General features: G+C 67.6%; 1 protein-coding gene across 9 annotated transcripts in view; it reads right to left on the bottom strand.

Moving 5' to 3' along the window:
* KCNQ1 (potassium voltage-gated channel subfamily Q member 1) overlaps window positions 1-12561 on the bottom strand; it is a 320333-nt gene that overhangs the window by 229904 nt on the left and 77868 nt on the right. For all 9 annotated transcript variants that reach the window (XM_086676587.1, XM_086676589.1, XM_086676593.1 and 6 more), the window contains exons 3-6: window positions 9708-9834; window positions 9391-9469; window positions 8843-8939; window positions 8224-8364 (exon numbers count right to left, since the gene is read on the bottom strand). In XM_086676587.1, coding sequence (XP_086532713.1) covers window positions 8224-8364; window positions 8843-8939; window positions 9391-9469; window positions 9708-9834 — 444 coding nt within the window. The remainder of the gene's footprint in view (window positions 1-8223; window positions 8365-8842; window positions 8940-9390; window positions 9470-9707; window positions 9835-12561) is intronic.

Below are 12561 nucleotides of genomic sequence, written 5' to 3'. Positions count from 1 at the left end.
GGATGGCCCAGGCTCAGCCCCTGCCGGCGCGAGCCCTGCAGACGGCCGGGGCCCCCCAGACCCGGTGCCTCACGGGAAGCGGGTCCTCGGGCGTGCGCAGGGGGCCTGCCATCAGACACGCGGCCAGGGGGCCCGACCCCCGGGCCACCGACGTCGCCGTGCCGCAGCCCCCGGGAGGCCGGAAGTGCGCACTGAGGCTGGTCCTGCACCAGGAGCCCGGACGGGGATGATGCTTCGCTTCCTGACGCCGCCCAGGGCGCCAGATGTTCCAGTCGCCCTTCTTCCGAGAGGACCAGACGCAGCTTGAGCCTTCTTCTCGGTGGGGGAGCCGACCGGCAGAGCCTGCGGTGGGCCCACGGGCCCAGGGCCGCCCCCGCCCCCGCCCCCCAGGCTTGCATCCTGCTTGCCTCTGAGGTTTGTCCCCAGGGCCTCCGGCGTGAGCCTGAATAGACATCCTGCAGGACGTGAGCACGCGCCCTGGCTGCACCACTCAGCCCCGACATGCCCGGCCCCCGCCTGCCTGGCGTCTGGGGCCTGGGGCCGCCCGTGGGCTTTGCAGGAGCCTGGCCCGGGGACCTGGGGCCTCACACCCGCACGGCACGGCACGGCAGCAGGCTCGGTGGCCCAGAGTGGCCACGTGGCCTTCTGCCTTTGAGGTCCTCCTGTGCCGGCCCTGTGGTCACGGCCAGTCTGTTCTGGGAAGCCCGGCCTCTCCCCTCTGGAGCCTCCAGTCCAGGCCCAGGGCAGGACCAGGAAGGTCTGCATGGAGGCTTCACTTGACATCCTGCCCGGAGGAGTCCCAGAGGAAGGAAGGACGCAGGGCCGGGGCCCCAGAGGCCCGTTTAACAGACTCCGACTGAGAGCAAGGCCCAGGCGGGAAGTGGCAAGGTCCGCCTCATCGCCGTCCGTCCCGGGACCCCGGTGGGCGCCTTCCACCAGCCACGGGGCACGGAGGGAGGAACCCAGGGGCCACAGGCAGGCAGGGACACACATGTCCGCTCGCAGCAAGAGGGGCCACGGTGCAGGAGGCCAGGTGGCACCAGCGAGCGCATCAGCACGCAGCGGGTCCAGACAAGCGCTGGGCGTCCACGAGGGGGCCGGCCGCTGTGGAGCCTGGCCCGGGGCGCCTGCCGTGGTCCTGGGCCTCCCGCGACGTCACCGTCCCTCAAAACCACACATCTCGCCGCGAGCGCCAAGCGCACTGAGCTGCCTACTGCCCGGCCCCTCGAAGGGACCAGCCGAGCCCGTGGAGGTGGATGCGTGCCCACCAACGTGCCCCCCACACAGGCGGCACAGCACACACGCGTGCGAGCATCTCACGCATGCTCGGAACGAGCGAGGGCACGTAAGGAGGGGCCGGTGCCCACGCCGAGCCCTCCACGCTCCGGGACTTGCACGCGGGCCGCGCACACCTGGGCCTCGGCGTGGGTACCGGCGGGGCAGAGCCAGGGGCAAGCCTGACAGTCAGCTGGCAGGTACGGGGGCCGCCCCTCGGCTGTGGGCCGTCCTCCCCGGAAGGCCTGCGCCCCATGTGTGAGGCCTGGCCCACAGCTGCCTGCTCAGAGGGCCCGGGTGCTCGGAGCAAAGGCAGAGCTGGGGCTGCGGACGGGGTGAGGGCATCTGAGACGCCGCGCCAGCCCTCTCTCAGAAAATACAGTTTTTCACAAAATTATTTTATTTATAAAAACACGGGATGGGCCTTACATTGTGATGGATTAATATGGACACGTTTTTAAAATCCCGTCGCGTTTGCCTGCGTGCTGAGCGTCGTATAACCCGGCTCCGCAGCGATTGTCAAGAGCGTAAGGTAGTCCCGAGACCAACAAACTTGGGAATGGCTGCAGGGCAGGGAGGGGTGGGGAGAGGCAGGGGGAGGCAGGGGCCGCCAGCAAGGCACCCCCCACTCAGGGGCAAGGGGGCACTGGAAAACTCAGGCATCAAGACCATCGATACGAAGGTTATAAAAATACAAACAAAATGTGCCCTGACTGGGAAGTGAACGGCGGGGGGGGGGAGGGGGCGGGCAGGGCAGGGGCGGCCTGGACGGCCCTGGGGGCTAGTGGGGCAGGGTCCCCGGAGACCCTCTCCCCCAGCAGACAGACCCGCGCCCCGCAGGGCGGCCCCCTCGTGCCATTCCCCGGCCCTGCGCCGTCTGGGGTGCTGGGGCTCCTGGGGACCGGCCGGCCAGCGGAGATCAGGAGTGCCTGACCAGGCATCCCCCCACCCCCACCCCGGGGAGGGCACACGCCTCTCAGACCCCATCACAGACTTGCTCTGTCAAGTTAACGACGTCCTTCGGCTCTTGGAGGAAACGGCCCATCCCCGCAGAGCTGTTTGTTTTTCCCGAATTCAGAGACACGGGCAGCTGCGGGAGGGTGCTAACTGCCCAGCGCTTGCCACGCACCCCTGACCGGGGCGCGCCAGGGGCAGACGTGCACGTCCGGGCCCGCAAACGTGGGGGGACCCAGCATGACCGCCGGGGACAGGGCCGTGTGGCCCCAGGGACAGGCCCGTGGGGGCAGGGGATCGAGCTGTCCCCGGCCTCTGGAAGCTGCCGCGGGGGCGCGTGCTGGCCTCTGTGTCCCCGCTCACACGAGGAGGCACCTGGAAGCTTCCCCTCACACACAGTCCGCCCTGGCGCGGGAGGCCCTGTGGGCCCCCAGCGGGATGGGAGGGCCAGCCCAGAAACCCCGACCTGCCGGGGAGGCGGGTGGCCCACGGCCACCCCACGGGCCTTGCCCGCCAGAGACGTCATGGCTGTCCGTCCGCGAGCAGGCGTGAGGACCACGCTGGTGGGTACACTCAGGGGCTCGCACCGCAGGCCGACTGTGACAGTGTCGTGAGGTAGGGACCATCCCACCGAGGGGGAGACAGAGGCTGAGAGGGCAGTCACGGTGCACGAGGCCTCACCGCTGGTCAGTGACTGAGCGGGCGCGTTCCCACGACCCCGGGAAGGCTGCAGAGCAAACCCCGGGCCGGACACTGTGCCACCAGCCTGCCCCGAGGAGGCTGCAAGGACACGGCCGGGGACGGGAGAGTCACAGACCGAGCGGGGGGCCGGGCGGATGGCGGGACACCTCGGGCAGCAGGCTTCTCGGGCGCTTGTCCTGAGGGTGCGCCCGGCACCAGCCCCCGTGGGGCCCCAGCCTGGCTGGCGGGAAGTGGTCGTGGAGGGGACAGACGCACGCGGGGGCCAGGGAACCACCTGGCCAGGCTTCCTTTCCGTGGGAAGGACTCAATAAACAAACCCAGACCCACGCAGATCAGAGCCTCTCAGTGAGCGTATCTTCCTATTCACGGAAACCCTGGCGCTCCGGGCCACAGACACATCTGCTGCCCTCCTGGGCTTGCAGCCCCCGCGGAGAGCCCCACGTCAGTCCTCGGAGCCACTCTGCTGCCCCTCCATCTTACGGACGGGGAAACTGAGGACCGGACCAGTCACGTGCTCGCTGGCCCCGGACCCAGTTCATCGGTGCAGCCGAGGAGGCATCTGCGGACTCCGTGGCCCGCCCTCCTTGTCTCCACCACCAGGCCTGATGAAGGGCGTCATTCGTTCCCGAGCCCCTTCCCTGCGGTGGGCCTGGCCCAGGGCCTGGGATGGGGATCAGAAGCGTGGGGGTCCTTGGGGTTCCGGGAGGCCAAAACACATGCACGGAAAGGGGCCATCCTGTGAGGAGGGTGCTGGAGGTGGGGAGCCGGTCAGGGGCGGAGCAGGACCCTCAAAGGCAGAAGGGCTAAGGGGTGTGACTGGGGCATGATGGCAGCCACGAACACCGTAGCGTGAGTTAGCTTGCTAAGGGTCTGTCGCAAGCGTCTGGCTTTGGGGAAAGCCTAGAGAACACGGGCTGGTGACAGGCCCCCACAATGTGCAGACCGCCTCCGCTGCCTCCTCGCCGGGCGCCTGGGGCCCCAGACCTCCCGTGTCCTCGCTGATTTGACTTCTCCCACAGTTTGTGGGCAGAGGCCCGCATTTTGTACCCAGTTTGCAGATGGGCTCACGGAGGTTGGGCAACCTGTACCAGGACGCACACGCGGTCAGCGGTGCAGCTGAGATGCAGTTCCACAGGTGGCTCTGCCCCCCGCTGCTGACCACAGCTTCCTATCTTCCTGTCTCCTGAGGCTGACCACGAGTCTCTCCCTGGGGCCGAAGCTGGAAAGCTCCTACCCTCAGTGACATGAGCTGAACCCCCCCGCCCCAAGAAGAAATCAATCCCGTGTACCACCCTCACTGGGCCCACCAGGTCACGTGAGAACTCCTCCCCAGGGATCAGCCAGTGCACAGCGAGTACAAGAAGATGTGCTCACCCTGCGCACTCCTACGCATCCTGCAAAACCCACTGTCCGGGTCCTTCTCTGGGGAAGGCTCCCAGAGCCCACCACTCTCACCCCTACCTGATGTCTAACGGGCACAAGACTGTGCCTGGGGTCCTGCGGACCTCGCTTCCCAGCTGCACAGCACTCTCGGGCTTTGCAGAGAGCTCCAGCAGAGAACGAGGCCTGGAACGGGTGGGGTCTGAGCGCTGGGCTGGGGGCCCGGCCTGCCACCCTGGGGGCCCAGGGCCTCGGTTTTTCCAGCTTCAGATGAGGTTCACGTGGACGTCTGGGGGGGTCCCGTCCTCACGCAGGCCCTTCCTCAGCCCCCAGACCCCTGTGACCTCACACTACCAGGATGTAGGAGCCCCGGAGCCCGGACCCCTCTGGAGCCGCCAGCTGCCGAGACTGGCAAGGGTCGGGCTGAAATGCAGGGACGGGCTTCCAGCGTTTTTGCGCTAAATTCTAAATTTAGACGCGGGGGGTAAACAGAGCCCAGCAGCCTCCCGATTTTAGAGACCCCCGGGCGCTAAACAGAGGAGCCCGTGTTTGCAAAAACGGCTTTTCCCTCCACTCAAACTTTAACACAAACAAACGCATTTTGTTCCAAGGGCACAGAAAAAGGTCTTAAATCCTCCCCAAACACCTCAGCAGCCAGGCACGGGGCGCCACACCTGGGGGAACAGGGGGCTTGCACACCAGAGCCGGGCGTCCCCACCCGGCGTGGGGGCGGGGGGGGGAGACACGCGGCCTTTGAGCTGTCACCCTCGCTGGACAACCTAGGGACTGGGGCTGGGGGAGGGGAGGGGACTTCTCGTGAAGTCTGGCCGGCACACGGCGGTCCCGGGCTGCGGAATAGCGTCCCCCCAACATTCGTGTCCGCGAGACCCTCGGAACGGGAGTGCCTTGGGAAACAGGGCCTCTGTCGAGGTGGTCACGTTAAGATCCCGAGCTGAGATCGTCCTGCTTCATTCATCCAGGCAGGTCCCAAGCCAACGACAAGTGTCCTTACAAGAGGCAGAAGATGCGGCCACCAGCGCGGGGACACCCGAACCCCCCGGAAACTAGCACGGGCAGGAAGGACCCTCCCCGAGAGCCTCCGCGGCGGGCGCAGCCCTGCCCAGGCTTTGATCTCGGACTTCTGGTCTCCAGACTGGGGGAGGACACGTTTCTCACGCTTTGAGCGCCTCGGTCTGCGGGACTTGGTTACAGCCGCCCCGGAAGCCTGGCACAGCCACTGTCCTTGGGGCCACAGACGGAACCGCTCCACGGGCCCGTCCGCGCTTCGTTCGTACCACGGACACCGCTGGACCTCCGTGCTGAGGACACCCGGGGCCGCCCCCGTGGCACCCACAGCCCTTCTCCCACCCACCCGCCGGACTCCCGCGGCCCAGACGCCCCCTCGCGGGCTCTGGCCCGCCACACGCTGAGAAGCGGGTCTGGCTTCTGGCCAGCCCCCGGCCCGGCCGTGGGGAGTGAGGCGGACCCGGAGTGGGGACCGGAACCCTCCCCTGCCCCAGCACGGCCAGCAGCCTTCGCCCTCCCCCCTCCGCCCCCCCCTCCCCGGGGTGGCCCCTGGCGGCACCCCCTCCTCTGCCCGTCCCGGACGGGGCGCCTCGGGGCCCGGGCCGGCGCCCCCCCCCCCCCCCCCCCGGAGAGGCGAGCGGGGCCGGGCCTCGGGAGCGGGTCGGGAGCGACTGCCGGGCGCAGTCACAGGCCGCCACACTGGCTTCAAAGCCCCAGTCGGGGCCGGCCCCGTCTCGCTTTCCTTGAGCTCTGTTTGTCCGCGACGCGCCAGGAACACAGCCCATAACTCAAGGCTCGGGGGCCGCTCCCGCCCGGACAGCTGCAGGGGCAGCCACGGCGATGAATGGGAGCCGTTTGCCCCGGAGCCCCGGGGGGCGGGGGGCCCGGGGCGGCCCAGAGGCGCGGGGCCCGGCGGGAACAATGGCCGGGCCAGGGCCCGCGGTGGCCGAGGCTGGGGCTGCAGCTGACGGCGAGGGCTGGGGCACCGGTGCCAAGCTGGGCACAAAGGGGCCGTTTTCCCCGGCCGGCGGGCGGATGTTTGCACAGGTGTGGGAGTGGGGGCGCTGCTCCGCCGAGGGCGGGGGGCAGGGGAGCAGCCTCGGCGGCCCCGGGAAGGCGGGGAGGCCGGTGCCAAGGCTGGGCACCGCTTATCAGCCGGGCCCCGGGCGCTCACCCACACACCTCCTCCCGGCTCCGGACAGCCTGTGCCCGCACGGGCCCGGCACCGGGACCCGCCCTTCCCCGCCCCTCCCCGCCCCTCCCTGCCCCCAGACCTGCCAGGGCCCGCCTCGCCTGGGCCTACGGGGGCACGGGCGCACGGGCAGACGGAGGCCGGAACCCGGGCTTTCCTCAGCCCCGAGTCGGGTCCCTCGAGCGGCCTGGCACGCTGGAAGCTTCCAGAAAACACAGACTCGCCCACATCGGGAGCCCCCTCTGTGTGCTCGGCCTCACGGGCGTGGAACACGGACACGGCAGGGGCATGTGTCCGCCCGGGGGGGGGGGCCGCCGGGTGGCTTCCTGCCACACCTGGACGGACTGGGAAGGGCCTCCTTTCTGGAGGAGGGCAGGGAGCCCCAGGGGAGAGCAAGGCCCGCTTTTTCCGGAAGGAAGAGGCTGGGGACAGACAGGGCCGGGGACGGCGCTGGCCCCGAGGCGTCACCACACCCCGTGAAGGCCAGGACCCTCTCCTCAGCCCCTCCCCAATCAGCCCAGACATCGGCCGCCGCACCCCCAGCTCCAAGGGGCTCCCCTCCCCACGCAGCCGCACTCAGCCTGAAGCAGGGGTCGGTGTCCACTGCTGTCTCCCTGACCCCTGCTCCTGGCCCCGTGGGAGGCCCTCCCGGGCACTGGCTGCTCACACCCCAGAGCACTTTGAAGGAGGGAGCACCGTACCCCATGGAAAGCTGGGGAGTGTGGGGGCCCGGCCCGTGGCCCACACCCCTGTCTCTCCCCACAGCACGCGTCCGCCCCGGGCTGCCTCGGGGCCTTGTGTGTGCTGATCCCGGGCCCGGGTCCACCCGCAGTCAAGTGCCTGGAACCCCCCTCCCCTCGAAGCCAGGCTGTGGGTGGAGGGTGTGGTCAGGGGCACCTTTCATGCCCTGAACGGTCTCTCCACGGCCCACACGGCGAGGACGCGGCCAGGACTCAGGGCGCACGTGGCTGGCTGAGGCCTCACCTGGCTGTCCACAGCAATGACTGGTCCTCAGCAGAATGTCCCTTTGGCCCTCTGCAAGGCTGACCCACCAGGACCCCTGCCCGCCCCCCGCCCCGTGGGGCCCTCTCCCTTGTGACCGCCTCTCCTGCAGCCTCGCAGCCCAGGGAGCCGAGAGCTGCCCAGCAGGGCCACTTACAGGTGGAACTGGGGCGCCGGGCCCTGCCCTCAGTGCACCCAAGGAGCCCATCTCCACAGCCAGGAGAGCCTGGGGGCCCTGTGGGGGGGAACCGGCACCTCTCCGGGCCGGGCCCAGCTACGGCACCCGCAGGCAGGCCTGGTGCCCGGCCAGAACAGGGGAGCACTTCTTTCTCGGGAGGTCCCCCCGCCCTCATGTCACGGTGCTGTTTGCCGTTTAACGTGGCGCTCCTTGGTGCAGGGATAGTCCTGGGGCCAGCGCAAACCCTCCCAGACGGCAGGGCACATGCCTCCCCCCCACCAGGGTGAAGGACAGCAGAGGGCCCGGCCCCGGCACGTGCCCGGAGACGAAGGGTAGACTGTGGGTCCCCCCCTCGGAGCGAGCGCCCCCGCGCTGCTGGCTCCCGGCGCAAACCTTCCCGCGGGCACCCTTCCCCACGTTCGCGTGAGGAGCCCGTGGCCCGAGCCCGCAGTGCCCTCGGCCCCCGTGGTGGCTTCCCTCCCCTCCGCTGCCCGGGACGCCTGTCTCTACTTACCACCCCCCACCACAGGGCATCCGCGTAGCTGCCAAACTCCACTTGACCTGACTCGTTCACGGCGTCCTTCTCGGCCAGGTACACGAAGTACGAGGAGAAGATGAGACCCAGGAAGCCGATGTACAAGGTGGTGATGAGCTCCTGGGGGCAGTGCGGGCACAGGGGTGCGGGTCAGCGGAGCACTGACGGCCGCCCAGGCCTCTGTGACCTTCCCGGCAGGCGGCACAGGCCGGCGGCCTGCTCGGTGCGAGCTCGGCCTGTCCCAGACGGTTCCACATGGATCCCACGTGGTCCACATGCCCACGCGGGGCCCGTCTCCACCCGTCTCCCCACTGGCCAGGGTCGGGCCCCGGCCGCCACCTGGACAGACGGGCCGGCTTACACAGGCTCGCCGGCTGCCCGGCTGTGCCCCGAGACCCGTGGTGACGCGCCCGTCTTCAGTCGGGGGACTGTTCCCGCCTGCCGCTTTCACGTTCTCTCTCCACCCTGCACGTCTGCCCCTAGCTCTGCCCCCAGCCTCTTGTCCCCAGCTGGAAGAAACACGGGCACATCGTCCGCCCGGCCGGCTAGGATGCACGCACCACAGCCGGGACCCCCGCGCCCCAGCCAGACCACCCACCTGGCGATGGATGAAGACCACAGAACCCAGCAGCCTCCAGGTGCCTCCCTGGCGATCAACGTGCAGCATCCTCAGGATCTGGAGGAAGCGGATGCCCCTGCGGGGGAGACGCCTCTGTGCCCCTGCCCCCGACTCACCGGCCCAGGTGCCTCGCAACAGCCCCGGGGCCCCCGCTCGGCCCCTCAAAGCCTGGCTCTGGGTCTGCCCACCCACCGCCGTGCCAGCCTCCCCGCTCCCCCCCCCCCAAGCACAGGGTCAGGGCTGGGTAGGGGGGACACGCCAGGCCCCAGCTGGACCTGTCCACCTCCAAATCCCTTTGGTCCCCAGACCACCTTCTGGGCACGGCCCTGGGATCACCCCGGTTTACAGATGGGCAAACTGAGGCCCCCAGATGGGGGAGGTCACAGCCCCAGGCCCAGAGGTGCTCTCGCTGGGTCTCTAACCCGGGCGGCCGACCTCGCTGTGGCGCCTGAGCGCGTGCCCCCACCCAGCACGCTGCCCCGCGGCCCTCGCACCCCCAGCCGGGAGAGCTTGTGGCCCAGGTGTACCTGATGGCCGAGGTGGCGAACACCTGCCCTTTGGAGCCCACGCAGAGGACAACCATGGAGGCCAGGACCACGATGAGGTCTGCGGGGGGAAGGGCGGCGTGTCAACAGCCAGGCCGCTGGCTCGGGGGAAGGGGCCTGGCGGTCAGGAGGACAGGGCCACTCGGACGGGAGAGCAGCCCTCCGTCTCAGGCACACGGGCCCACCCGGCCCACCTCCCAGCCCCGCTCCCGGGCTGCCGGGTCCCCCTTTCTGGGGAGGGTGCCAGCCCGCGCCCCGAAACCTCGCGCGAAGCTCCCCTGGGTGCAGGCACAACTCACCGATGATGGAGATGGGCTTCCGGGCAAAGCGCAGCCGCCCCCAGATGCCTACGTACTTGCTGCGGCAGCCTGCCGACCAGAGGCGGACCACGTACTCCGTCCCAAAGAACACCACCAGCACAATCTCCTGCGGGGCAGAGGGGCGTGAGCCGGGGCCTCTACCCAGAGACCCCCAAGAGCGGCTGGCCTGGGTCCTGGCCTGGGTCTGGGGGGGGGGGGGGGAAGCAGGCAGCCCACCGGGACGGGCCAGTGGCCCAAGGCCGGACCCACCCCCCCCCCAGCAGACACCTGCTGCTCTTCAGACCGGGGCCCAGCCGGGCCACATCCACACCCGGGCTCAGCAGCGGCTCAGGTCTCGCGTCCTCGCCTGGCCCCGAGGCACGTGACGACCTGGGCTCGTGTCCTCCAGCCGCACTCGTTTAAGCCACCGAGCCCCCAGAGCTCAGGCCGTGCATCCTGAGTTGCGTGTCAGAGAGCATCCATCCTCGTGAGATGGTCCCTCGTTCACCTCACAGCCACCACGCCACCAAGGACACAGCATCCGGGGACATTTGTCAGCTCTGCCGGGACCCGGGGGCCGGAGCGCCCCAGGGCAGGGGAGGGAGGTGGGTGGCAGGAGGAGGAGGAGGAGGGCAGAGGCCTCGAGGACACCTCTGGCGGAGCCGCTCCACGGCCAGGGCTCAGTCTGCAGTCAGCGCACCTCGAGGAGGGGACGCCGGGACCCCGAGGGCTAACACCCAGGCTACCGAGGACAGGTGGCGAGGCGGACAAGTGAAGAGAGACAGTATGAAAACCACGTTCAAAGGGAAACAAACGACAATGTAGTGAAATGGACAGATGGATGAGGAGGGGCGGGAAATCCTGACGGATCCAGAACTAGCGAGAAGACTGCACCGGTGAGCACAACTCTCCCAACAAAGACAAGCCGTGGACCCGACGGCTCCGCTGGTGAAACCTACCAAACATCTGGAGAAGAAGTAACCCCGATCGCTCCCGAGTTTCTCCAAAACACTGAAGAGGGGAACACTTCCTGCCTTGTCCTGCGAGGCCAGAATGAAGCCAGACAAGGACGCTACGTGTAAGGAACGAGGAGCCCAGATCGGCCTCCGTTGTGAGCACCGGTGCAGAAACGCCCGAGAAAATACTAGCAGCCAGCTCAGTAGCCTGTCGGAAAGATCACACACTGTGACCGAGTGGAACTGACGTCGGAAGGGGGGCCCGGCGTAGGGAGACCGGTCAGCTACAACCCGTCACGACAACAGAACGGGGTAAAAACGCACGACCTGAGTCGCTGCGAACAAAGCACGTGACAGAATTGCCCACCTTTTCCTGCTAAAACCAGTGAAATCAGGAACGCAGGGATAGTGCCTGCACGTAATAAAAGCCACACCTGCAAACCCCACAGCACACGCTACATCGACGGGAGCTTTTCCTTCATCGCATTCGACGCTGTGCTAAACAACACAGCCAGAGCGGCTGAGCGCGGAAGAGAGAGAAAAGCCATCGCAATCGGAAAGGACAAGCAAAACCATCTCTGCTCGCAGGGGATGTGAACTTACGTGTAGAAAACTGCAAAGATCACACAGGCACACACAACACGCCGGGTAGATGGTTGCAGAATTCAGCAAGGCGGGTGCGAGTCAAGAAGCACGAAGCAACTGCATTTCTGTGTCACTTGTATCGTTTCCACCAACCGCGAACGGTCTTTAAAAGAAACGACTAAAACAATTCCGTTTACAGGCGCATCAGAAGGAACCCGGTAGTTGTGAGTTAACAATGTATCGTTTCTACCAACCGCGAACGATCTTTAAAAGAAAGGACTAAAACAATTCCGTTTACAGGCGCATCAGAAGGAATCCGGGAGTTGTGAGTTAACAAAGGAGGCAAAAGCCGGGTGCGGTGAAACCTGAAGATATCATGCCAAGAAATGAAAGGAGGGAGGCACAGCCCCCGTCCTGGACCGCAGAGAAGCTGCCGGCACCAGAGTGATGTAGAGATTCAGCGCTGTCCCCCCAAACCCTGATGGGGGCCATCTGTACGAGGGAATATCACTCAGCCTTATAAGGAAGGAGGTTCTGACACCTGCCCCAGCAGGGATGGGCCCTGGGGTGGCCCAAAAACCTGCCCCTTGGAGCCCACGCGGAGGACGACAGTGGAGGCCAGGACCACGATGGGGTCCGGGGGGAAGGCGTGACGTGTCAGTGGCCAGACCGCCGGCTCAGGGGAAGGAGCCGGATGAAGACGGCAATGCTGATCCTCCTGCCCCTGGAGTCCGGCCCTGGCAGGGGGCCTCACGGGGTGACAGGGCAGGTCCTGGTCCGTAGTGCACCCCTGCCCTCCCCGCCACGAGGGGGTGGCGGGACACTGCCCCCAGTGTTGGGGAAGCTCAGTGGATACGGGGGGAAGCCTAGGAGAGTTTACCTCTTTCCTGTTGCAAAAAAGTTGTGTTCATAACACTGAATCCTTGGGGGGGGGGAGGGCGTCGTGCGTGCCCTGGAGGGGGCAGGGGGCGTGTGACCTCACGGGGGCAGTGGCCACGTGCACCGCCCATCCCCCGCTCCACAGCCCCACAACCCAGGGCCTGCCCCGGTTGGCGCTCAGTGTGGGTCCACCGGGCGAACGAGAGAGCGGGGCCGACGGCCCCCCGCTCGCAAGGCTCCGTCCTGTTCACGTGTCCCCCAAGAACCCGGCCCTGCCGGGTCCCGGCAGGCGGGAGGAGCCCGTGATGGGCGAGGTCTGAATGCACCACGGGCCTCCAGGGTTTGGCCGTCACCTCCGCGTTCCCCAAGTGGAGACACGGGCACCGGCATCTTTGTGGAGAAGGGGTCACCTGGCCACTAGGGGGTCCCCAGAA

Source organism: Puma concolor, chromosome D1 (assembly GCF_028749965.1).
Source record: "Puma concolor isolate L17-30 chromosome D1, mPumCon1.1.hap2, whole genome shotgun sequence".
NCBI classification, from domain to species: Eukaryota; Metazoa; Chordata; class Mammalia; order Carnivora; family Felidae; genus Puma; species Puma concolor.
The sequence above is the reverse complement of the archived record's forward strand: the minus strand, read 5'-3'. Positions and strand labels throughout refer to the sequence as shown.